Here is a 25,810-nt window from a genome sequence, read left to right as displayed (position 1 = left end):
CCCCGCTCGCCCCTCGCAAGTCGGGACTTGTTCGGGCGCTCCCGCTTGGGCAAGCACGCCGCAGCCCCCACGTCCTCCGGGAAGAATCTGTGTCGCCTCTGGATAGTGGCATTTAATGCCCGCAGCGTCGGGGGTGGCAGCGCGCGGGCCGGACGCGGCGAGGCCAAGCGGGCCACGCCGCACGGGTGCCTGCTCCTGGATTGCAGACCTAATAGATGCATTTTTCTGAGTGAGTCGGCAACTCCCCCACCCACCTCGTCCGCACGCGCCTCTCCTCCTCTTCCTCTCTGGTCTCCTCCCTCCTCTGGGCCTGGTTGCAAATGGCTTCGTTCCCTGAGACCGACTTCCAGATCTGCCTGCTCTGCAAGGAGATGTGCGGCTCGCCGGCGCCGCTCTCCTCCAACTCGTCCGCGTCGTCGTCGTCCTCGCAGACGTCCACGTCGTCGGGGGGCGGCGGCGGGGGCCCCGGGGCCGTTGCTCGCCGCCTGCACGTCCTGCCCTGCCTGCACGCCTTCTGCCGCCCGTGCCTCGAGGCGCACCGGCTGCCGGCGGCCGGCGGCGGCGCGCCGGGCGAGCCACTCAAACTGCGCTGTCCCGTGTGCGACCAGAAAGTAGTGCTGGCCGAGGCGGCGGGCATGGACGCGCTCCCCTCGTCCGCCTTCCTGCTCAGCAACCTGCTCGACGCCGTCGTGGCCACGGCGGATGAACCGTCGTCCAAGAACGGGCGTGCCGGCGCCCAAGCGGGCGCGGGTGGCCACAGCAACCACCGGCACCACGCGCATCACGCGCACCCGCGCGCGCCCGCCTCGGCGCCGCAGCTCCCGCAGGCGCCTCCGCCGCCTGCGCCTTCCCGCTCCGCGCCGGGTGGACCGGCTGCCTCCCCATCGGCGCTGCTGCTGCGCCGGCCTCACGGCTGCAGCTCCTGTGACGAGGGCAACGCCGCCTCGTCGCGCTGCCTCGACTGCCAGGAGCACCTGTGCGACAACTGCGTCCGCGCGCACCAGCGCGTGCGCCTCACCAAGGACCACTACATTGAGCGCGGCCCGCCGGGTCCCGCCGCCGCAGCCGCCGCCGCCGCCGCAGCAGCACAGCAGCTCGGGCTCGGGCCGCCCTTCCCCGGCCCGCCCTTCTCCATCCTCTCGGTGTTCCCCGAGCGCCTCGGCTTCTGCCAGCACCACGACGACGAGGTGAGTGCGTGGCGGCTTCCAAGGGGGCTGCCCCCGGGTGGGAACGGGGCGCGTGTGTGTCCACTCGGGAATCGCCGGAGCGCTCGCGAGGGGGCCTCGGGACCGGTCCCAAAGCGATGGGAGGGGTGGGAGCCTTTTCCTTTAGGGATGTCTTGTTTTCCTTTGGATACATGGCGGTCGTTGCCAACAAGTAGATCATGACCTGGGAAAGTGTGTGTGTTGTGTGTGTGTGTGTAGCTGTGTGAGATCTGGCTTCTGTGTGCGCGCTGTGAGGGGCTCCCGAAGGGTCCCAAAACGTGGAGTCCCTCCTTTTCCTCGTCTAATTTTCTGTGTGGCAAAACTTGGCAACCCTTGCCTCCAATTAGGCGTGAGCTCGAAGAGTTAGATGTGTGTGGCTGTGGACACCTTGTCTCCGTGTGCGAGGGTCCGTATCTCCCCCCCCCCACTCCTTGTTCCGGAGGTTTGAGGATACCTCTTCGTTGTGGGCTTTGATTTCTTCATTTGTTTGACAAAGCGTGCATGCGATTTTAAAGTTTTAAGTAAGACAAGAGATGGAAGAGCATGTGTATTTGTAGACGTCTCCTGCGGGCACACCAGAGGCCTCGCAACGTGCTGAGGGCGCTCTCTTTTCTCTTATTTCTTACTTTTGTTTGTAAAACTCGTAGGTGGTTGCGTTTAAGTAGGGCATGAGCTAGGAAGAGATGGCTGTGCGGGTGGGTGGGGAGTGCGTGCGCCTGCGTAGACGTGGTTTCCACGTGCGTGCTTTCGAGGGAGGACTGTGGTTTTTGTTGGGACACTGGTAATCGTTGTCTCCTTGGGTCAGAGAGCATCTGTGGATCTTTGAGGGCCAAGGTGACCTCGGTCTTAGGCTCTTATCTTCTCCGCGTCTCTGTTCGCATTGCGCTCTGGCCCCTGAGCCTCTCTTACTTGGAATTCGGCTTGGTGGGCCCGCGGCTGCGCCTAGAGAAACGGAATTGGGGGACCGTACCCATTGCCTTCTCCCAGCTGGGAGCCCCTTGAGCCACTGTACGCCTCCCGGGCTTCGATCCCAGCTGGAACCAGATTCCCTGGTTAGGAGGTGTTTCCCCCAAACCCCCCAACCCCCGCCTAACCAGGGTCCCTTCTCGGATAAAAAACGGACTGCTGCACGCGGCTTGAACCTGAGGGTGCGCAAAGTCCGAGGGCTGCACTGCAGCCATTGGGCTTGATTTTGCTGTTTTGGCTATTGAATAAACCTTTCCGCTTATTTTTCACACCGCGTGACCCCTTTCACTCAACCGAAACCGAACCCATTAGAGGAAAGGGCCGAAAATTTTGAGCGGTAGTCTGTGCCGAGAGGGTCGGTAACTTAGGCGATCTACCTGTAGACCGGGGAGGTTTTGGTGTGCATGATCGCTATAGACTTGCGTCGGACGTAGAGCACGAGACAGCAGAGGCTTTAAACATCCTAGTGGGAGTTAACCTGCCTGTGAGTTGGAGTGGGCGTGCTGGTACCGAACCCGGCAGAGGCTTGCACAGAGCACAGACTTTCCCATTCCTAACCTGTTATTTGGGGGAGGAAGGCGGAGCTATTGCCTGATGGCCTTAAGCTGGCTTTCCTATTGGAAAAAAGTTGAAATTCTAATCTACAATACTTGTGAGCGCCTCACTTTAAAAGTTTACTTCTAGGTGTGAAGCTAGGAGGCAGTTATTTTTTTCCTTAGTTTTTAAGCTTTGATTGCACTCATCTAAAGTTTTTCCACACTCCTGGGTGATTCCAGTATGTTCTTTCATCACTATTAGAAAAATGATTGAGCTAAATATCAATCCGAATCCCAGGAATGGAAAGATGGAGCCAATTCACTTGATGATTAGGGTCAAATGGGGGGAGGGGGCACCTTAAATCCGCCAGTTTTCCTCCTGGTAGGGGTGTTGATTGAATCCTCCCTACCCAGCAGTTGAGTTTAAATGTCAGGTTTTATTTATATTCCCAGTTAAAGATCCACATACTGTTTATTTGGGCTAAAACAGTAGATGCTCACTGTTGCCAGACTTGTAAAAGGTTTATACACTTTTTAAATTATAAAAGCATTCAGATGGGATGGGATGGGAAGAGTGTAAAGTGTTGAGCGAAGCTCCCCACACCCTAGGAGGTACCTGGATGCTCTGAAAATTCGCTTTTTAATGTATGCAAAGTTGTTTGGCAAAAGCATTAAGATACAGTACATTGTTAAACTAAATAGCCTTTAAAAACATGAAATTTGTTCAGTGTTGAGCCAAGTTCTACTTACCCCGTTTTAGTTTTTAATTTAAGGAAAACTTGAAAATGAATTTTTAGACCTCTTTTTCCTGGATTTAGCATGCTAGAAAATTTGAGTTTAAAGGTGACAAAGCGGTGACTAGACTAACCCTGTTATACCAGGTACACACAGATGTCCCACCCACCGCCTGAATTCTTCCTTTCCTTCCAGGGAAGTGATCAGTAACATTTTAAAAATATTGTTAGGTAGAAAACCATGCTTTTGACTGGGAAAAGAGCATGAGGGCACTTTTGGAGGATGACGGTTTTTCTGTTCAATTGTGACAGGACTGAATACCCAAATCCAGGTATTTGGCTGTATGTACACTCTACCTCAATTTTTAAAAATGTGCTACTTGACTGAGTTGCCTCCTGTGACAACATGCTCCGTTAAATAATTCAGGGCACTCTTGCCTATGGTTGACTAATGCCACCTGACCTTGGGAAGGCGGTCTGACTTTTTCCCCTTTAATTTTAGGGAGGGTGCCTCCATCGGTTGGCCACGCGGGTGTGGGAGGCTTTTCTTAAGCATCTGCCTCCCTCTGTCCCCCATCGAAATGGCTCCTCTGGATTGGCAAGGTCACCCGGTGTTTTGAGCTCTTGGTTTAAACATAAGATCTTTAAAACCTAAAAGGGGAAGGAGTGAGGGTTTCCAACTAAATGATAAGAATTGCTTGCTCCCACTCTCATATTTGGCTCATAAAAAAGAGTTTGGGTTTTTCTCTCTGTGTGTGTGTGTGTGTGTGTGTGTGTGTGTGTGTGTGTGTGTGTGTGTCTTGTCTGTCTGTCTGTCTGTCTGCCTCTCGATGGTCAGTCCGAAAGGCCTGCAGGCGCCGCGGCCCAGCGGCCATCCAGGCCGGAAACCGGGGCCAGCGTCCCAGAACCGGGGGTCGCTCGGCGGGTCCTCTGAGAAGCGCGCCAAGACAGCCCAGCTGTGGGCCTGCGCCACTGCCTGGCTAGCCCGGAGCCCACAGCCGGACCCGTGGCCACGCCTCACCCCACGGGCACCCGAAAAGGGTATGCACGCGTTTGGGGGGAAAGTGGTAGGGAGTTAAGGGGTACTTGAGCGCGCTGCTCCAACCACTCTGGAGTTGCCATTTAATGTTGTATTATTGGCCTATAGGATGTGTGCTTTTTTGCTGCTTTGGAGGCGACCCTGGGGCAGAAATATCAGGGCCTTCCATGGTGTGTGTTAAAGGGCTGGACTTTAGGATTCTGTACATAGTGGGAAGAGGAGTGGGGTCTGAAGCCTGTTCTTTTCCCAGCAAAGGCTGTTTCACTATTGGTAGAAGACCTCCTGGGGTGACACAGTTGCCATCTTGAGCCAAGGGAAACTGTAGCCTGTCCCACTGAGAATGGCAATATTTCCAGTTAGGCAGGCCAGCCACCGGTGGGATTTTCCTGAGTCTCTCAGATGGAAAGTGGGGTGCAGGTGTTGATACAATTTATATTCAGTTCCTGCCTTGGGCTTAAAAAAAACCAAACACAAAAAAACTTTGTGGAAAAGAAATTATAGAATTCTAATCAGAGATGACCCTGAGCCATCCTAGACTTTGGGAACTATCTTTCCCCAGAAAACCACTCCAAAAATCAGCCTTAAATCTCTTTGCTGCCTAAAATAATTGGTTGTGGAATAAATTCTTATATCATATTTTGAATAAGTCACTAAATTCTTATATCATATTTTGAATAAGTCACTAAATTCTTATATCATATTTTGAATAAGTCACTAAAATAAGTCACAACATTGTACCAGTGTTGGCGCGCATATATATATATATATATAGTGTGCATTCATAGTGTCTTAAGTTTTTTCAGGCATGTATATGCAGTGTATACATGTTAGATTTTAAATTATACGCAGGGTGCTGTGGAAATTATAAAACCTATACCGAATGACTTTTTTTTTTTTTTTTGCAAGGACAAGAGAAAAAAGTGCCTTCTAGTATTTCTGAACCCATCTTCTACCTGCTCTATAGGACTTAGTTGGATATGTGTCTGCTTAACACATGCATTTCACCTATTCGCCAGAAAACCACTTTCATAACTTGGAAAATAATTGGAGTCCAGTTCAGCAGGTAGATGTTTGTAGGTTGAAGTCTGTTGAATTAAGAAAATCCTTGATGAAAATATATGGGAAATCTTCATTATTTCTTAATTCTTTGTCCTTGAATGTGTAATCTGTTTTGGGGTTTTTAAAAAAATCACGTCTGAGCCAGGGCATGTGCATGTGCCCAGTTTTCCATTAACATGCATAGTGATGGATTTTATAAACATAGATCCTGGGGAAGTGGACCTTGGCTAGTTGGGCAGGCTTTTGCTGGATGAGGTTTGCTCGCTGACATAACCCCCAGCTGTGAAGTGTGTCAGTAATATTTGAGCCTACCTCCAGTGGTATCAGCACTGTCTGGGGAACCTTTTGTGACTCTGTCTTCTTAAAAAATAAACCACACGGGATTTGAGGTTGCAAAGACTTGGTTTGGGACTATAGGATTTTTGTTTCCAGTCATAGGAATTACATATTTTGGAAACAGTGAAGATGCGTTAGGTAGAAAACAGGCACTTTCTCCCAGACTTCGGTTCTTCATTTGGTATTACTATGTTTTTTTATGATTACGATGTTTTCAAGTTAAGTAGTTGTGCATGGAATGAAGCAGTCTTGAAAGTGTTTTGAAGATTGAGTAAAATTTTCATTTTTCTAACCAGTTTTTTCCCCCCTCCCATTTTAGCTACTTATAAATTTTAGGATGCTCAAACCAACACTAACATAGTTTTGTTAGGGAGTTAGCTTTGGGGGAAGCTATACATGAGATGAAGTGGCTGAAATGCTTTTGTTGAAGGTAGTGGTCAAGAGAAAAAGGTTTATAAGTTTTCCTGGTTCAAGAGAAATTTTAACTTATTTGATAATTTGATAATTCTATAGCCCTGAAATTTCACCTCCAAATGTTATTTCCTCTGGTGCTAACTTAAAAAAGTCACATGGTTTGCTTCATCTTGCCATTTCTCCATCCAGTTCCTCACACAGGGCAACGTTTATTTTAGATGTATTTATTCTTAGTGAATAAAGGACCATTTTGGTGTCATTCTTTACACTTAAGCAAAAGTTTGGGCCCAATTCTTCCATACAGGCGGTTTCAAAGCGGCGTTCTCACCGCACTCCTCCATAACACTAACGAAGACTTAAAAGTCTTGGCTTACTAAGCCTGTTTTTGCCATCTCTGTTATTTTGGGAAGAGAGCAAGAGGAAGACAGTGATCAAGAATTACAGTTGCCTAAAAGGGAGCAAATGCCGCCCATTGCAGTCCACTCCTTCCCCCTTCTCTTGACCTTTCAAGCGTTGTAAGTTGCAAGAGGAAGCTTGATCCATCTTTCCTCTTCAGTTGATGTGACCTCCTGCTGTTCAATACTAAATTCTTCTGCTCCCCTTGAGGTTTTGTTGATGCCCACAAACCAAGTTGACCGAAACCCTATTGACTGTTTTGATTGACAAGACTCTGACTTGTTAACAGAAAAATTGGGAAGGGTGAGGGCTGAGCCCTGGCACTTTACATCTGAAAATACTCGAGGTAAACCTTATTCCACTGTAGTAATTCTTTCCCTCTTCGGATGCCATCTCTAGCTTCCCTTTGTGTTTTAGATAGTTTGCTTCCAGTTGCCTTAGAATGTTGGGTGGGATGAAATGGGGGAGGGAAGACCCCTACTCCTCACTCTCAGCTCCCACTCAAACCCAGCTGAAATTTTGGGAAATCCATGTTTAATCTGTCTTGATGTAGATTTTCTACTAACCTCATAGTTCTTACCTGAGCTTCAGTTCCCACCAAGTGAGGTTTTTTTTTTTTGTTTTGTTTTTTTTAGGTGAATCTGTATCATGATCTCAAGTTTAATGATCAGTAGGCACAATGCCCTAGGGAAGTGGTAATCTTTAGTGGTGAAGTTACTGCTTTCATTAATATATTAACAAAAGGAAGTTGTAAGTATTGGGAAGGGGGGGAGCTTGGTCATGAATAAGGGGATAATATACTTGTATTTACCTGGACAGTCTCCTGCAGGATAGCAACATTCTGTCAACATTAATGGAATTTGAGTGAGCAGAGTAGCATACACTAAAGAAATTAAGGGGGTTAAGGTTAGTTATGTAGAGAGGGCATCCTCGTAACGGCTTCGACACCCTGTGAGTTTTGAGGGCCCCAGAGTAGTCTTTGGAGCCTGAGCTGGTGAGGGAACTGCTGGGAATGAGAGAAGAACCCCTGTGCCATCAACAACTGAATCCTTCAGTTGTTACTTCTGAAGAGTTTGGCCACGTTTGCAGTTAAAAATGTTCTCTTGAAATGCCATTGGGTTTTGGGAGCATCTTTCATAGTCTAATTGGGATAATTATAAAAATGCTATTGTATTAAAAAGATCAGCACGCGTAGATTTTGCTGCTGAATATGAATCTGATATGACTACAGCATAGGTGTTTTAAAAATGAGAATTGTGAATGGGTGGCGTCAGCAGTCATAATTATGGTGTTTAGACCACATCTGTAAATTCTGGTCTTTGTCCTCTGCCTCTTTGAGATCAGTGTCAGGAGATACTCCTGTTAGGATCATTTATAGGCTTGTGCTGAAAATTCACACACAAAAATGTGTGGATAAGTGTTGAGACAGAAAAGTGGTTATGGTAAAGAAAATTTCAGTAGCTGGAAAAAGGTTTTTGTGATGTTACTTATTAAAGGTGTGTGTTTATTTAGAGCTCTTGCTCTGCCTCAGTTTTCTTATCTGTGAAATGGCAGTTACACTTTTCAATGTTGTAAGGATTTAGAGATAATACATAAATGGTGATAGCAGTGTCCCACAATTGAAGGCAGCTGAAAACGTTTGTAATATTAAATTATTGAAATAGACCTCACTCTCCTCCCCTCTTTTTTCCCCCAAAAAGGGGTGTTGTAGAAGAAAAACTTAAGTTTTATTTTTAAGAGAAAACATTTTAAATGTTAGAATTTGTGGTTGAGCTGTGCTTTTATCAGTTTACCATTATGTGAATGGAAAGAGATGTAGTGGCTTTTTCAGATGATGCAAGATGTACTAGAGAAAAATGCATAAACCTTGTTTCACTTGAGAAAAGCTGGGACTTCAACTATAGCTTTTGGGCTAGACCATTTTACGGTCATAGGGCTCCCCAAGCCTAGGAGAGAAGATGGGTGTAAATGTATCAATTCCTTCAGCTTTTTTTTTCTTTTTTAAAGATGGAAGTCCAGGGGGAGAGGGGTTGTCACTTCGAGGGGTAAAAAGTATAACTATTGCACTGTGTTGTACAACTGAAATTAATTTAAAAAATAATTAAAAACCAGATAGAAGTCCAATTTACATTTTATAATGTATTTGAGAAACAGTAATCTTTGAAGCCATGATATTTATTATTTTTTTTGGGGGGGGGACTGTGGCATTTCAAGGAAACGATCAACTTGTTCAAGGGAACACTCTAATTTCAGAGACTGAAATATTGTATAAGCTTTCATTTCATGGTGTTGTCAGGTGTGTGTGTGTGTGTGTGTGTGTGTGTGTGTGTGTGTGTGTGTGTGTTGGAGGAATTTGAAGAGGAAACTTAAGTTATTACAGGAAAGGCCTTAAATCACCATAGAAAAGAACTGCTGTACAAGCTGGTGATGGTGAAATGACTTCTGTTGATCAGAAACTTGAGTTCAGTTCCCTTTTCACATTGCTCTGTATTCACAACATTTAGCAAATTTACGTTTTTTTTAAACTAGTCCTTAAAATATCTGACATTACATATTACATTTATTGCTTAAATCTTTAGCTTCTTGTGTTTTATTTTCTTATTTTTGATCTTTTCTAAGTTGTTAAAGGAGAAAAGTCATAAATGGGCCATGGTCTCTTGGCAAAAATTAGTGTGATAATCATAACTGTGTCAGCCCAAAATTAACTTACTGTGAAGTGTTGTCAGAACATGATTTAGCAAGGAAAGAGGCCTTGAGTTTTAATTATTCTCTTTTAAATGAGAACTAAGTCTCATAGGAGGCCTCTACCATATCAGGAGTGAGAAGGATGCTTCTCCTGCCAATCAACTTCTAACATAGGCACATTCTCTTGTGGATCTCGGGCAATGGAGGCCACTTCCTGCCCCCCATCCCCCGCCCCTTTCCCTTCAGAGCAAGTACTTTGGCATTAGAGGGTAGGGGCTCTTACACTAGATCTGGCCTCTGTTGATGATAGTGAATTTAAGGGCTAGTTCCAGAAAGATTTTGCCCGATTGTCACTTCTCAGTGGTGATTGATGCAGGTTGGGTTTGACCCTCGGAAGATGCTCAAGGTGCTGCCTTTTTTAATTCCTTTGGCAGGAATAAAGGGGACGTCTTAGTTTTCAAGCCAAAGAATGAATGCCCTTGAAAATATTAGGCTCTGATGTCCTTTCTCTCACATTATGTATATGAATGGACAGGGGAATTTAGGGGATGACAGGGGAACAGTAAATTGGAAAATGCTTGTGGCTTCTTACGTAGAAAGACAAGAGCACAAGCTTTAGAGTAAAAAGACCTGGGTTTCAGGCCTAGTGTTGTCCAGAAGTCGCTGTGTGACCTTGGATAAGTCATTTAACCTCTTGATCTCTGACCTTAAAGATGAGAGTGATGGGAACAGTTATTATGTTCTTAGAGACTTATCTGTGAGGAGAGCTGTAATTTACTTGAAGGTGCTTAGAAGGATTCAGAAAAATCCGTGTTTTAATAGTATAGGTGTATACGTAACCGTAAATATCTTGGAAAAAAAATTTGGCTTCAACTTTTCCTGCAAGTTACTGCCAAACGGGTAAAATTTCTTTTTTATGAAATTAAATAGGCTAGTTATCTTTCTTAACTATTTCCTGGTGGATGGCCAAGCGGTACTTGAATGCCAAGAAATAATTTGGGCCATTCCTCAGTGCTGACAGGATTTGATGTGTTAAGATTTGTCATAAAAATATTTGAGTGTTTGCTACTAAGAATTGTGCTCATGCTCAAGAGGTACAGAGGCTACCCGCCACCAACCTGAGGGCCTTTTTTTATCTGTTCGGAATTACAGAACTGAAAGGGAGAAGGTGGAAGCAGAGGGGGGCTCTCACCTCTCCGTGTGGCTGCTTTTTATATGTGGTCTTATGTAAATTACTAGATGAAATCTAAATGTTTACAGCTCAGGACATCTAAACAGACAGAGAGGTTCCAAGGGGGAGAGAGATGAGTTTGGGCTGAAAGAAGAGGAGGATCTTGGAGAATGCTGGAATTTATTTAGGTAGAGGGTGTGCTGGTAGGCAGAAGTGGTGTCAGCAATCCGCCGTGGACTGGACTGACTGGAGAGGACTGTGTGTAACCTAAACCTTTCCCTAATTTTTCCTCATCCTTTCAACATGCCTACGGGACGTGTTAGGGTCCCCTCCTCTTACCCCTTCTAGGGGGATGGGTTATTGATAATGTAGCAGAAACAACTGCTGTTATCAGTCAGGAGCCAGAGCCACATTTGTTACATTAACAGGTCATTGAATGTACAGAATTGTTGACTGGAAGTTCTTAACTAGGAAGCTGGGAGGCAAGAAGACGGCACTAGCGGATCTGGGAAGTAGCAAGTGTGGGAAGCAGCTGCCATCCTAAGGCTGGGGGATCAAAAGGGACATGGAGTTATTAATACCTAGGAAGGGTTCCTGTGGGTCTCCCCCGTGGGGGTGGGGAGACGGGATGATGAAGCTGGTTCCTCCATTGTTCGAAAACTGCAAACTGGAATCAGGTACTGCTTGCCCCAGGGAGAGACCCAGTGCCACTAGGGGGAAGAAGCCTGTTGATGGTGTGACCCAGGAAGCAGACTAGAGCACCATCTTTTTTTTTTTTTTTTTTTTGGCTGCTCAGCTCGGGCTGGACTTGAACCGCTGTTGCTCAGAGCTCAAACTCTTGAGCGAGCTCTTAACCAACTGAGCCACTCGGCCGGCCCATTAGAGCACCATCTTTTCTCCCCCTAGCATCCCCTGCTGGCCGTCTCGCTGGCAAGGCAGAGATGGGGTTTGCTCAGTCCCAGTCTCCCCACCCCCAGATCACAAAGGGAGGGGGACTGAAAGAGGATGAGTTTGAGCCTGAGAGACTAGAAGAATTCAGGAAGCAGCCTAGCTGGGAAGATGGCCTCCCATTTGGGCCGTTGCTACTGGCGCCACCACTTGACTTGATTCCATTGGAACTTTTCATGAAAATATGGGGGAGCCCTCCGACTCATGGGAACCAGAAATGCTGTTCTACATCAGGGTGGTTAGATTCGACTAGCCCAGCGCGCTGCCATCCCTTGCCAGCCGGCTGCGCTCGTCACAAGCAGCCCCTCTCCCGCACCCAGCTCTCACCAGTTGAGTTGTGTGCTTATCAAGAGAGACTGCTGTTTCTGTTCCCAAACCTATGTCCATTGTACCTGCTCAGGTCATTATAGAGTTTAAGTCAAGATTAAATGAGTGCAGGAAATTGTCATTGCTATGAAAACAGACCTGAATTGCTATGAAAATTGATGAGGTATATACGGTAGGAAGCCCTGGAAATACAGCCGCAGGTAGGAAGCCCTGGAAATACAGCCGCAGGTAGGAAGCCCTGGAAATACAGCCGCAGGTAGGAAGCCCTGGAAATACAGCCGCAGGCGGAACAGCCCCCTGTCCCTCTCCTCGGAGTTGACACCACCAGTTTGGGGTTGGATGATTTCCCTGCCTTCCCTAAGTCAAGTAGCCTCGATTTGGTTCTGACCCCTGAGTGGGGGCTGCTGCTGGTCCACAGAGGGGGCATCTACAGAAGACCGTGAGTATCTCTCTGGTGCCAGCTAGACCCTTCCAGCCCATTCTGGTTACAGTCTTGGGAGTGAGCCCGAGAGGCTGCAGGAAGGAGTCTCCCCGCCCTCTCCTCAGCCTTTAAGATGGTCAGTGACCCTCCCCCCACCGTGCTTTGTCCGTCAGTTCATGTTGCAGTTTGTGCTACAGAACCTGAGATGGAAGCCTCATTTCTTCTAGCCTGGTGATCTTCTAGTTTGATTTTCTTTTTTTTTTGGTTATTGTTTACTGAGCTATAGTTTATGTATCATAAAATACACCTTTTTCAGGTACAATTCCGCACATTTTAACAGTATACAGAGTATTTAAGAGTATACAATGTGTAATCGCTAGCATAATAAAAAAAATATAGAACAGTTCCTTCGCTCCCCAATCCTCGCCCCACTAGGCAACCAATGGTCTCTTATCCCTGATTTTGTCTTTTCTAGAAGGTCACACAATGGAATCATAGTGTTGAAGCCTTGGAGTCGGGTTTTCCCCCCAGTTAGCATAATGCATTCACAGTCATCCCTGCTGTACTGTAGTACCAAGTAGTTCCTCCTTTTTTATCACTGAAGTTTTTCATTGTCGGAATGTACCCAAGTTAATACCTCCACCAGTTGAAGGGCACTTCGGGTTTCCTGTTTTTTGGTGATTGTGAATATTTATTTTAATGCCTAGAATGTGTGCAGCGCTATGTTGAGGGGTGGTGGTGGTTACTGTCTCATGCTGGGCTCCCCATTTTGACATCCTTGTGTGACTCAGCCTGTTTCCTCATTACTCCTATAGGGGCTGGTAACATTTGCATTATTAGTCAGCCTAGGACTGACCTTTGGGTTTGAAAATTAAGTGAAGTATGTCCTGATGAAAAATTGCCATATGCCCTACGTATTAATATAAGTGAAGACATTTAGAAATTTAAAACCAAGGGAACTGATATGGGGACATTGCTGCAGGGGGTCAAGTGGCAGCACCTTTTAGCAACCCGCCCACCAGGCCCGCCCTTTATTTTTAATCATCCTGAGAAATTCTCCTTGTTATTATTATTATTTTTAACCTCCTTTGGTTTTTGTTGTTAGTTTTAACAGCGTTCAGGGATTTAGAGGAATATTGTAAGAGGAAGCTTTTATCTTACCAATATAAGTAGACTCAGTTATGGATAACCCGGTTACCTGGTTTCTTTGAGGGAACCTGGGAACCCCCTCCATGTAGTGTGGATGAAGGAAGGTATAAGACTGTCCACTTTTAAACGGAAGGTTTAGAGGAGAAGGGGATTTTCTTTTCGGGTTTATTTATGGTAATAACTGGAAACCCATTTATGAAGTGTATGTGTGTGTGGGGTAGCACAATCCTTTCCTAGAGGAGAGAATGGTTAATTCTGGACAACCTTTGGGACTTGCCACAACAGCTACTAATTTTGTAATCTTTTTACTCATCCTTAAGCCTGTTGTGCAGTAATATCAGGGCAAAAAAAGATTTGCCCTGATACCTAAGAGCTGAACTTACTGCCTGCCTTCATCTGCCTCATCTCTCCTTGACTGTTATTTGCTAACTGAATTGTGTGTTAATTATTACTTATGTGTGCAGATGTCAACAAATATGTGCAAAGAAAGGTACTAAATATATTTGGGCATCTCAGATTGAAAGTTCTACTTCTAGGGCTGCTAGTTTTAAAGTTTGAAAACAAACATTGCCCTCTCAGGAAAGGAGGGGTGGGGTGGTGTTCACGGCATTCATATTAGAGTGTTAATTGTCAAGTGTCTACTGCACAACCTGGCTCAGAATTTGACTGCTTTTAACGACAGTCTGCCTGGTTTCTCAGTGTCTATTTGTTCTTAACCCATAGAACGTATTTTCAAGGTTTTTTTTGTTGTTTGCTTGGTAGGACGCAAAACCAGTTCTCCACCAAAAAAGGCATGTAAAAGCAACAAAATAAATGGGAATCAAATTTAAAAGCCATGGACAAGATCAAATTATGCAGATGAGGAGTTGATGTTTGGCCGTGGCTTGGGTTTAGGAGAGATTGAATTTCAGGCTCTGTTGGGACCCCTTGTTGGTTTTCTCCAGTGTGACATGATGGAAGGGGGTGTTGCATGGGGGATCCCAGAATGTCCAAGGCAGAACATTTTGTGGTTTCGGCAGATTTAAGAAGCAAAGTCTGAAAACGTAGGTGGAGGTCCTTGTCCCTGCCTGCCAGGGCTTTCTCATTTCAGTTCCTTTACTTGCAGTCAGTACTTAGAAATGTTGCCCACTATGTGAGGATTCTCACCTCCTCTGGATGCTGAGGGCACACAGGTTTGCCTACAGTGAACTGAAAAGAGGAACCAAATGAATGAGTGCTTACGAAAGGCTGTAGAAGATTTGCAAACACTTGACCGGTTTAAAAAGGCCCGGAGGTGGGTGGGTAATAATTTTGTTTTAAATTTGTGTTCTTTTAACACCACTTTAGGTTTTTTTAGACTGACATTTTGTTTGATTTCACAGCACTTGTCATTTTGGGTTATAATTTTTTTGAATTACGTATAAGCTTGTGACTGTTGAGTTGACCTTTCTTCACCATCCTCAGCTTGCCGTTGCTGGAAGAATGGAAAATGGAGATATTTCTCGGGGCTACCTCGTATTCCCAGGAAGTAGCTCGGACCAATTAACTCGAATCCTGATTTAATTATACAAGTAATACATATATCTTTTTATCCATAAAAATTTTTAAAAAGTGTCCCCCTAATCCTGCTTCTTTCCAAAGTGTATACTCTGGGTTTGCGCTGTCTTTTAAATCTTAACAACCCTAAACACACGTATATAGTCTTAAAAAACACATTTTCCTGCACTCACTTGCTGTTCATTACTGCTCTGAATTTGGTGTTCGTGGCATGGAATTTATTTAGCTGTTCCCGTATTAGGATTTTCTCTGCATTTGGCCGTTACCATCAAAGTGTTGAACATCTACGTGTCCCCTCTTCTCCAGGGAAGAGCCCCCAGCTGGGGAATCGCTAGGAAGCTGGAGAGACGCATTTGAAATGTTAATTTGCTTCTGAGAGCTTGCCTCCTACCAGCCCCGCTTCCTCCCACCCCACCCATTCTTGTTGCCGTCAATCTAACAAGGGAAAAATGGGGTCGACCTGTTGTTTTATTTTGCACTTCCGCGATTACTGCTAGGTGGGTGTCTTTTCATATGTTTATTGGCCATTTGGGTTTCCTCCCTAGATTGCCTGGGTTCCTAGGCCTTCTCGCTCCTGGGTTTCTAAAAAAAAAAAAAAAAAAAATCAATTTCTAGGCGGTTCGGGTCAAGACTGAAGATGCGTTGCCTGTTACAAAGGATTTCTCTGAGTCCATGGCTTGCCTCAGTTTAGTTTAACTCAGTAGACATTTTCAGTCTTAGTGTGGTCAACGATGTCTTTTACTTTCTCTACATTTTGTGCTTTTACATCCCACTTTCGGATATATTCTTGGTATATTATGTGGAATGGGATCTAATTTTATTTAGAACAAATGATGAGCTAATGTCCTGACAAGTTAGTGAAGTTTCCCCTTTTTCTCTGCACCTCACATTTCTAGGAAACTGTTCTGAATATAGCTGTTGGCTAGGGGTGAGGAGTGATGACTGGATTAAGGCCCTTTACTAGGTGAGCGCCAACTGGCTTGCACGTTAATATACGGGGTGCCCAAAAAGTGTATAGTACACATGGTTTAAGAGATGTTATCTAATGTATTACTTTTCATAGTTGAATTACAGTAGCAATGTGGAACATGACAGCCGCTCATAAGATTGTAATGGCAGAAGTCAAATGTGACTTGTATTCATCTTTTGTTACCGGTATACATTGTTACAATTTTAATACAGCTTTTCCCTTTCTTAAAATGTGGATTCATTTTCCTGGCACCCTGTGGATGTTGGTTGAGTGTTCGTGCTTTGTGGCCGCATACCGGCGATCTCTTGAAAAAAAAAAAAAATCTCTTTAGATATTAGGTAGCTGTTAAGGAAATAGAATCTCTGCAGATATTCTCGACAGATCAGGGCAGTGCTCATAGTGCTCTAAGCCTGTGACACACCAGTTGGTCCTTCATCCTGTGCTGCTCTGTTGCCTGGTGTGTACCAACTACTGGGCAGGACCATACAGACCTGCCCTCATATCTCCCCTCCTTTTCATTTTCTTTGGATTTTTAAATTTTGAGAGACTAGTCATTGTAGAACAGGCAAATGCTAAGGAGCTAAAGAACTAGAACTGGCTCATTCCACTCCCTAGATGTAACTACTGTTAACAGTTTCGATGCTATCATGAGTCATTATTTCCTACGCCTGTGCGACATTACCTTTATGACTCATTGAATCACACACACACTGAAAATAAAGCTGTTTTGAAATATCATGTGTATACTGTAGATGTAGCTCTATATTTTGCTTTAAAAAAATGGAATGAGTCTGGCACATTCTTGCATGGTAATGCACAGCTCTCTCTTATTCATCTTTATTGAGGTATAGTGTAGGCGCAATCAAATGCACATTTTGATGAGCTCTAACAAATTTATTCATACCTGTGCTGCCGCCCCCACAGCCAAGACAGAACATTTCTACCATCCCAGAAAGTTCCCTTGCTGTAGTAGTAACTTTTAGTTCGTGCTAATCCGGAGAATTTGGCCTGCCACTCTGGTCATAGGTTTCGGGAGGATTTATGGAAAGTAGAGTGAGCCCATAGGGCTTTGGATGTGAACAAGTCTGTAATGATGGAAAGGTGCAATGTCCGATGTCCTGGTTTATTACAGCAAGGATAGCTGTAAAACTCCCTAAAATCTTTACCTCTGAGACACACTTTAGCCTTTGCGAAGGCCTAGATTCTATCTCCGGTGCTTTTTTTTTTTTCTCTTTTAAACATTTGCTGTCTCAGGGCCACAATGCAAATGGCCAGGGCACATTGTTTTCTAGTGAGCAGATGCCTGCTGGGAGGCAAATTCCTTAAGGATTGCTTGGAAAATGTGGAAGTGAATTCCGCTCAATCAACATACTTCTCACTGAGCGTCTGCCATGTGCCTGGTTCTCTCCGGGTGTTTGAGGACACAAAGGACTAGAACAGAGGTTGCCTTCTGGGGACCCTGATATCACTATAAAGGGAAATAGAATTACTGGGGACTTGGGGAGACTTTGGGTACCGTGGTGAATGATGTACATGTAAAAGTACTAAATTATTTTTGAATAGCTTTATATGCTTATTATTATTTTAATTCAAGGACTCAAAAGGCAGTATGCAGTGTGGAAGTGAAGTCCTAGCGACAGAGGGCCAGCTTCCTGTGTACTTCCAGAGGGGGGTGGGTATGGTGGAGCTAAAAGCTTGTCAGCTCTGTCCTTGGCACCTAGGCCCTTGGTGGTGAATACTTTTGAGAAAATCCATAGCATTCCAGGCCTGCCAGGTCACTTGCAGTTGACAGACAGCTGGGTGACTTCCATTCTCAAAGACTCTTCCTTTCAGATACATTTTGGTTTTGAGCTTCTTAGAACCTTTAAATCAAGAAAGGGGATGTTTCACTCTGGGAGTGGGTTGCAGTTATCTCACCATGGACCCGCTATTGTATATGTCGTCAGAGCTGCTTTTCACTGAGTGACATGTGACCCCCGAGCCCGATTACAATAGGTTTTAGGTAGTTTTCTGTGTGCATAGAATTGTTGAGTCCTCAGTTTAGAAAGTTGATTATTGAACTGTGCTGTGGGGAAGGGGTCCCCGTGCACTTTTCCTCCACGTGGAACTCTCATCCATGCGTGGTCTCTGGCCCCTACTGAGAACTGGGTCCACTGAAGGCAATAGCAGGTCGCTGAGCTGGAGCTGGGCTGGATGAGTAAGGGCTGGATACTGTGAGAACTGGTTGCAAGGCATGAAAGCAAATCTTTTGTGTGTGTGGGGTGGAGGCAAGGGGTGGCAGTGGGCCTTGCCCAGGTAGAGGGGAGAGGATCACTAGTGGTGCTTCAGGAAGAAAGCCCCTGGGAGCCTCTGAGGAGCTTGAAAACCTGGGAAGCACTTTGCTGAGGACTTCATTGGTGATTAGAACTTTATCTGCAAAGCAAATGTTCAACCACTGTTTACGGAGTTAATTCAAACAGGCGCTGGGGAGCTGTTTGGGCCCCATTTAAATCCTGTGATTGGGGATGGTGAAAGGGGACGTTTCATGGGAACACAGTCATCCTTGGAACCACCTAGGCCCTCAAAGCAAAAGAGAACCTTTCAGTTGTGGAAGTTGGTCCTAAAACTTAGAAAGCCTGAGTCTCTCACCTGCCTTTCAAGCTGTGTGAAGATCCTGTCCACTGTATTGGTCAACAGAGTGGGTGCACCACCTGTGGGAGGGAGAAAAGATTGCTTTCATCAGTTTCTATTTCCCCCACTTTCTCTCCCCTTCCAAAGGTCCTTGGTGCTGGGGACCCCTGATTGTAGAACCTCCCTGGAATCACCTCCTGTGGTGATGCAGAAGCTGCAGTTTAAAAGACAAGCCAACAAAACCTACCACCTATGTTTGGAGGGACAGTTAGATGTTTGCATTGGTTACAGTAACAGCCAGTACACTGCATGAACACAAAGACCCTCAAGATATAGTTAATGATTAAATTCAGAGGTTTTGGCCTGTTTCCTTTAGAGACTTTTCTCTCTTGAACTTTACTCCATCGCAAGGAGAGACTCAGCCCCCCAGTTGCATCTCGCATTTATAAGGTCCAATTTTAATATCTGTGCTGTAGTTGTTACTTGGTCTCCTCATTCGTCTTGACCGAGGTGGCAGATGGCGGGAGTGGGCTTCCTCAGGCCTCTGGCCAGGGACGCTTTTTTCTGCCCCGTTTTGTTTGGATACTACCCCACCCCCCAGGCCCAGGGCAGCAGGAATTCCTCCCGAGGCTCTTTGTTCCTTCTGAAGGGCGGGAATGGCTGCCTCCTGGAATGTTGATCGCCTAGGCTTGAGTGGCGAGCACCATTGAAGAGTCCTGTCTCTGTTCCTGGGGAGTTCTCAGGGCTTAGATGGGGGTGGGGACAGGGGTGCACCTCACCAAGACTCCCCCATGTCAGTCATCGTGGGCTGGATTAACAACAAGCTAAAGGGTCCCCCTCCACCGTCAAAAATGGTTAGTAAGAAGTTTAGTGCTTATTCCTCCTATTCATTGGCTTAGTATGTTCTCTTAAAGTCCCCAGTTTCCCTTCTCAAGAGGTTTGTGGGGCCCCACCTGACTGACACCCCTAGAACTCACCAAGAAGATGAGTGTCACTAGCTTTAGCTAACTCCCTGCCCTACCCCCAATGCCCAGTTCATAAAAAGTAAAATTTTTTTTACAATGAGTATGCCCCCCCCCCCTGCAGTATTTGGGACATACGCTGAAAACTGAAATTTTAACTGGGCAGTGCTATTTCTTTAGATGGTAATTCTAGTCCGACACTCCTTTTTACAGCTATTGGGAGGGGCTGGAATTCCCAAACTGAAAGGCTTCTGCTTGCAGGATTCCCCCCACCCCCATCCTGCTCATGATTCAGCATTTGGCTCCCACAGACCCTTTCTGCAGGGTTCCTCATAGCTGACAGCAGTTTGTCACAGGACACCATACCTGGAAACAGGCCCCCTCTGACTCCCCTTCCCCCCATCCTTCCAGGTTTTGGTAAAGAAGGGAGGGGGTCCTGGCTAAGAATGTGGTCTAAGGCTCCCCTTAGAAAGCAAATGCCAGCCAGGAGAGGGAGAAAGATAAAAGCCCCTGACCCTCCCGGTCCACTGCTGCCAAACACTGTGGGGCCTCAGTGTGTCCAGAGGCCAGTGTGTGTTTGTGATGGTGGCTTTATGGGGTTTGGGCAGTAAGTTAGCATAGGGAGAGTGGTTCCTGGGGTTTCTGTAAGAGGATTGGTAGGGTGCCATTCTTGGGAACTTGATGTATATACCATAAGGGCACCCCTTTTTTCTGGGCACCTGTATCTACTTGCTTTTCTCCAGCACAACAAAGAAGATTGTCCCTGTAGGATTTCCGGGATTTTCACAGCAGAGAGAGAGAGCAGGTTATATCTGCGTGTTTCTCGCTGTGTGTTTGGGGCTGCCCAGGAGTGGTGTTTACGGGTTCCACAGCTGTCTGGAGTTGCTGCCAGGAAGACCACTGGCCCCCTCTAACTGGTATTTTGACAGTGACAGTTGTTGCTCCTTTTGCTTTGACTGCCAGGAAGCTCAGGGCCCAACTCATGGCTCTGACCCGGAAGGTCTCATGGACATGCTTCTCCTTTCTTTCTTGACCCAAGCTTATTTTTGCGTGTTATTTGGCTTTTTCTGTAAGCTGTTCCATCTTTGATTTGGGTAAGAAAGAGTTGCTAAAATCAACCTGGGTATATAAAAAAAAAATTGAGTGAAAGATGAGGGGGTTGTAAACTGCCCAAGATAGGGACAGTTTTTGATCCAGTAAATCCGGCTGATGAGTATATAAAAGAATCAAGCCATTGTACCAGCGTCGTACTTGTCAAACAAACACGTAATCTTCATGTATGCTCTGTCCCTCCCTGGACAGAGTCCAGACCCGTGCCCCTCAAGGGGCGGTGACGAGGCTTGCTAGAATGTGCCTCCGAGCTGCTGGGGCAGCAGGACTACAAAGTCCTCATCTGTAAAAACCAAAGCAATTTGAGAAACCCCAGGGTTAGTCATGTCCCCTGGTGGAGGTGTAGGATCTTCTGACCCATGTCTCCCCACCCCCTCCCTGGAACCCTCTGTTCTGCAACCTGGTAGAGCTTGAAACCCCTTCTTGAGGGGTGGGAGGAAGTGGTTAATCCCCACTTCCTTCCCTGGGAGTTTTATGGGCCTCTGGGAGCCTGCCTTACTCTGGCCTTCAGGGTCATAAATGACCCTCTCCCAGGGCAGGGGCTAGGCCCCTGTGAGTCTTTGCCCAGACTCGAGGCAGTTAGGTGCTTAGTAAGTATTGCCTTTTGGTGGTGATGCTCTTGGTCTTGTGTAATGGGGAGGTGGGATGGGCAGCTTTGTAGGATTACCTGGGTTGGTGGCTCAGTTCCCACCAGCCAGCCTGACATGGTGACTGGGCGAGGTTGGACTGAATTTGTATTGCAGGGGAATCCTGGAGGGGCAGGGCCCCACCCTCCTGGGGAGCCCTCTGCTTCCTACTGCCTTCAGCCTCTCAGATCTGGCCTGCATGATGGCACGGGGAGTCATACGAAGGGACCCATAATTGAGGGTTGAGCGATGGTTGCACTTCAGAGGAAACTCTCTGCCCACCCAGTTTCCTTTGTTTCATTCACCAGTTTTGAATACATAGCAGCAACTCCTCAGTCAGCTGAATTTTTGATGAAAAAAGCATTTGGGGTTGCCCAGCTCTTGGGACGGACTTTACCGAGTGGCCTCTCAGTCAGGGATGCCGAGATCTGTCCAAATGGAATGGATGGCCGGGGTGCACAGCACATTTAATCTTGATTAGCGGCTAAGAGGTCTGGGAAGGAAATCTTCCTCTCCTGCTAGCAGCTCCCTCCTTTCCCCCTGCCCGCTAATCCCCCTGCCTCCCGTTCTGCAGGGTTTTAATTAACTGTGTTTAATCTTCCCCGGGAAGCTGGGCTGCCCGCCCTCCTGCTTATCCCGTTACCCGCTGGGTTTTCTGTTCCAGCCCAGCCAAGGACAAGTAACATTCTGGGAAGGGCCATTAGAACCTCCCTGAAAAACTTCTTCTGCTTTCTGGGAAGGTGCAGAGCTGACCCAGAAAGCAACCAGGGTGTGGGCAAGGGTTAATCTGGGCCCTGCCCGCAAAACACCCCAGCCCTCCTTTGTGGAGGCGCTCCATAAATCCTCCTGGATTTAGTGTTATGCAAATAACTTCAGATAATGCACTTTCTTTCTCGGGATTCAAGGTGCCTAGAGGTGAAATAAAGAAAACAAACAAATGTTTTAAACTATTAGAGCAGAAGTATTTTATGCAAAAAAAAAAATCATGGTTTTTAAGTGACTTGCCCACTATGAGCTTGGTTATGTTTTCTTCATCCTTTGTTATTTCAAGTTTAAATCAGCCCTTCCCTGTTTAAAGAAAGATGAGGGAGTTGATAACCCTGGGGCTCCTCTACCCCATCTAGATTGTGATTCTTTTAAAACTGGGGTGGGGCTCAAATTTGCATTGTAAACTACGCACCTAACACAGGTGGCCTCTTTGAGAAATAGATTTAAAGGGTGCCCCAGGATAGGGAGTTTAAGGTCACTGCAGAGTCCTGAGCACAGTTTTGTTTTTTATATTGGCATTTAACAGCCCCCCCCATTGTCAACCAAAAATTATCTCTTCCATTTATCCCATTTAAGTGATGGCACCTGAGTTGTTACACCTGTTTATCACCAGATGCCCAGATTTAAGCAGCCCTTGATAAAGACTTCTTCTTCGGTGTTTTCTTCAGCTTCAAGCCAAAACCTGTAGCCAGCCTCCACCTCAGAGCCACCTTTGGAAAGAGGGTCAAGAGGGATATTTATGTTTCTAAGACATTACTCTGTAGTCCCCGAGTTCTCCAGTCTTAATGGCATTGGGATGAACATCCAATTTAGACAGGTTATAATGCAGGCAATAAGTGTTTTTGGCCTGCACTGGAGGGACACTCCCCATAGGCATTGCACGCAGAACACTGCTCACTCACTACACACAAGCAGCTGGAACGGGGTTAGCTGTTACGTTCTGGGATGGGACGCCAGTGCCAAATTCCCTGTGTCCACACAGCTGCCAGGGGCGAGGCTGCATCCCTTGCCAGGTCTTCAGCTGCTGGTCTTGCTGCCAAGTTGGCATGTCCTCTGTTTAAACAGAGCCCTTACGGCGGCCACCTGGCGGCCTTCCAGGTACCTGTCTGTAGGGCACGGAGCTCGCGGGGCTGCTGGGAGGTGAGGTGTCAGGAGGAGCGCAGGGCCTCTCCTGGGAGAGAGGAAGGGTGGTCTCGTTTTCCTGCTGCTGAGTTAGGGGGATGACTGGCACTCCAGAAGAAGCCCAGGCCTTCCTTGTCCGCGCCCAGCTTTCACGTTGGCTAAAGAAACAATCCAACCACACTCTTTTATTGGGGAAATTTATCTGTTAATATTGCACGCTACATCCCAGTATTTTTTTTTTTAAATGTATCATCTCCATGTTTTCTTAAAAAGACTGAGAGAGGCAGTAAATAAGCTTCTCTTTTTCTTTCCCCGTAAGTCCTCTGACTAGTTATTTGGTACAAACTCCAGTGGCAGAGGCCACCTTGAACTTCATCTGTGTCCCCTCCTCCCCAGCAGCCTTTGAGAAGTGAAGGGGTGAATGTTCAAATGGGACACATCTTCCCCGAGGGTCCCTTTTCACTTGAAGATGGTGTTAAAGCAGCTGCTGCTCTGCAATGGAGCGGACAGTCATTTGAAGACAAAGCTGAAATGTTGAGCTTGGGGCCTTGTGCCTCAAATCAAGCCCAGGCTGCCGTTCTCTGTCCAGGGTGACAGTGGGGGAGCCATGGCTCCTGCTGGGCTCCTGACACAGAACCAGCCCCGTAAAACCCCCATGAAGCTACAGGAATCTCTAGGAGCCAGGGCAGGGAGGACGGAAGGACGGAAGGACAGCGGCACTGCTGCCCGCTTCACAGCCGGTGTCCCGGGTGTCCCCATGCCTTCCTCTGGCCAGCAGCTCCTCCTGTCACCCCAGGGCAGCAGCCTTGCCTCCCTCCCCGCCTCTGTTCTCCCTTCTTTCCCTTGTAAGCCTTCCCTGTAAAGCAGGTAGCGCGTGTGTAAATCAGTATTTGTGCCTTTCACACCCTCTGGCAGGGTTGTGTAGGGAGTTGTTGTTCAGGGTTACTCACAGATTCAAACCTTTCTTCAAAGCCGTGGGCTCTGAGATGATAAACCATTTGTGTGTAATGTGGATTAATGACATGAACTTTCCTAGCCCTGTGAGAGAATCAAGTGCCATGGGGGTCTTTCATGAGGTTTGGGGGGGGGTCACATTGCATACCAGCCATGTGACCTGGGCGATACTTTCATTTCTACCATGTGTAAAATGGCGATGGGACTGTGGGTCGTTAAGTTGTGCTTTTTAAATGTGATGATAGAGATAGATAGATAGATAGATAGATGGATAGATGGAAGCATTTAGCCCAGTGTCTGACTCACTACATCCATCCATTTGGCTCCATCCATGTGGCAAGTATTGTTGTGAGCACAGCATTGTGCTCGGTTAAATGTGGCCCCTTCCTCCAGTGACAGATCAGTGTAATAACAACCAGAGAGGTTCCCCCCCACCCCACCCCCCATGCTGGCCTCTGGGTCTTGGCTCAGGCTGCTCTCCGTATGGGGCTCTGATCTTTTCTTTTTAGTTGTGATAGAACACATTTTCAGAGGTATAGTTGACTCACGAACAACACGCGAGGTTAGGGAGCAGTCAAACCCACCCCTAACGTGACTCCCTCATAACTTAACTAGGTCTACGGTTGACCGGAAGCCTTACCAATAGGTAACAGTTGATTAACACATATTTTGTATGTTACATGTATTATATACTGTATTACAATAAAGCTAGAGAAAAGAAAATGTTCCTAAGAAAATCAGGAAAATACTGTTACAGTACTGTACATAATTTGTTGGGGGAAAAACACACACACACACACACACACCATAAATAAATGGACCTGCTGCAGCTTAAACCTGTGTTGTCCAAGGGTCACCTGTACTGTGTTTGGGTGTCCTTGATACTATAGTGTCAAAGAGCACAGCACCACTTATTACACTGTGACCTTGTGCAAGTTAAAGTTACTCTGTTTGCCTTGGTTTCCTTATTTGTGAAGTAGGGAGAATGATAGGTGCATTCCTCTATGCACAGATCTGAGCTGCTGGGGTTTTGACAGGTGCACACCCCAGGGTAGGGTGCATTTCTTTCTGCTCTCTTGGTTCTGCAGGACAGAAGAATCCTGCCAAGGGAGTTCCACGAGATCTGGCCCATAAACCCTTTTATGGTCTTTCCAGAAGTTAGCTGGTCTTCTGTCCCTGGTTCCCTGGAGGCATGGGGGCCTGCGTCATCAGGACATGGGGTTGTTGGAGGGGTCTCTCCAAAGAAAGAAGGAGGCGGTTTTTGCAAATTCTTTGCTGCCTCTCCATTATTTCATATTTCTAAATAGTGCTTCTTTTCATGCTGCTTTTGGGGAATGAAGGTCAAAAATACACTTCACTTCATCCATGAGCAGGAGCCTGAGGTTACATTCCTCTTGCCAGACAAATTTTTAAATGCCTGTGTCCTCTTTCGTTTTTGCCCCTGAGCCACCAGTCGTGGCAGGCTGGATGAAACTTGGGTGCCCTGGCCAGGCTGAGGCCGGACCCAGTGGGATTCCAGGTTGCAGGAAACCCCAGAAAGTCAGGCAGACCTGTGGCTGCATCATGCAGCAATGGATGGGTCAGACGCGTTACACCAAGTCCCCTAACACGGGATCTGCATACACACAAACCCCACCCCACCCCCACCCCCATCAGTGAACTCCCTACAGCCACAGTGTCTAGGGTTGGGAAAGGGTTAGGATGCTACTTAAATTTTTTTCAAGGACTTGCCTGTTTTAGGGAATGGGACCCTAGGTATCCTGGCC

The 25,810-nt window shown here is 46.7% G+C and overlaps 1 protein-coding gene across 1 annotated transcript in view; it reads left to right on the top strand.

Moving 5' to 3' along the window:
- The first annotated feature begins 277 nt into the window (after positions 1 to 277).
- TRIM71 (tripartite motif containing 71) overlaps positions 278 to 25,810 on the top strand; it is a 64,654-nt gene continuing 39,121 nt past the window's right edge. The window contains exon 1 of the mRNA XM_019630730.1: positions 278 to 1,187. Coding sequence (XP_019486275.1) covers positions 321 to 1,187 — 867 coding nt within the window. The 5' untranslated portion in view covers positions 278 to 320. The remainder of the gene's footprint in view (positions 1,188 to 25,810) is intronic.

This window comes from Hipposideros armiger, unplaced genomic scaffold (assembly GCF_001890085.2).
Source record: "Hipposideros armiger isolate ML-2016 unplaced genomic scaffold, ASM189008v1 scaffold_937, whole genome shotgun sequence".
Lineage (NCBI taxonomy): Eukaryota > Metazoa > Chordata > Mammalia > Chiroptera > Hipposideridae > Hipposideros > Hipposideros armiger.
The sequence above is the reverse complement of the archived record's forward strand: the minus strand, read 5'-3'. Positions and strand labels throughout refer to the sequence as shown.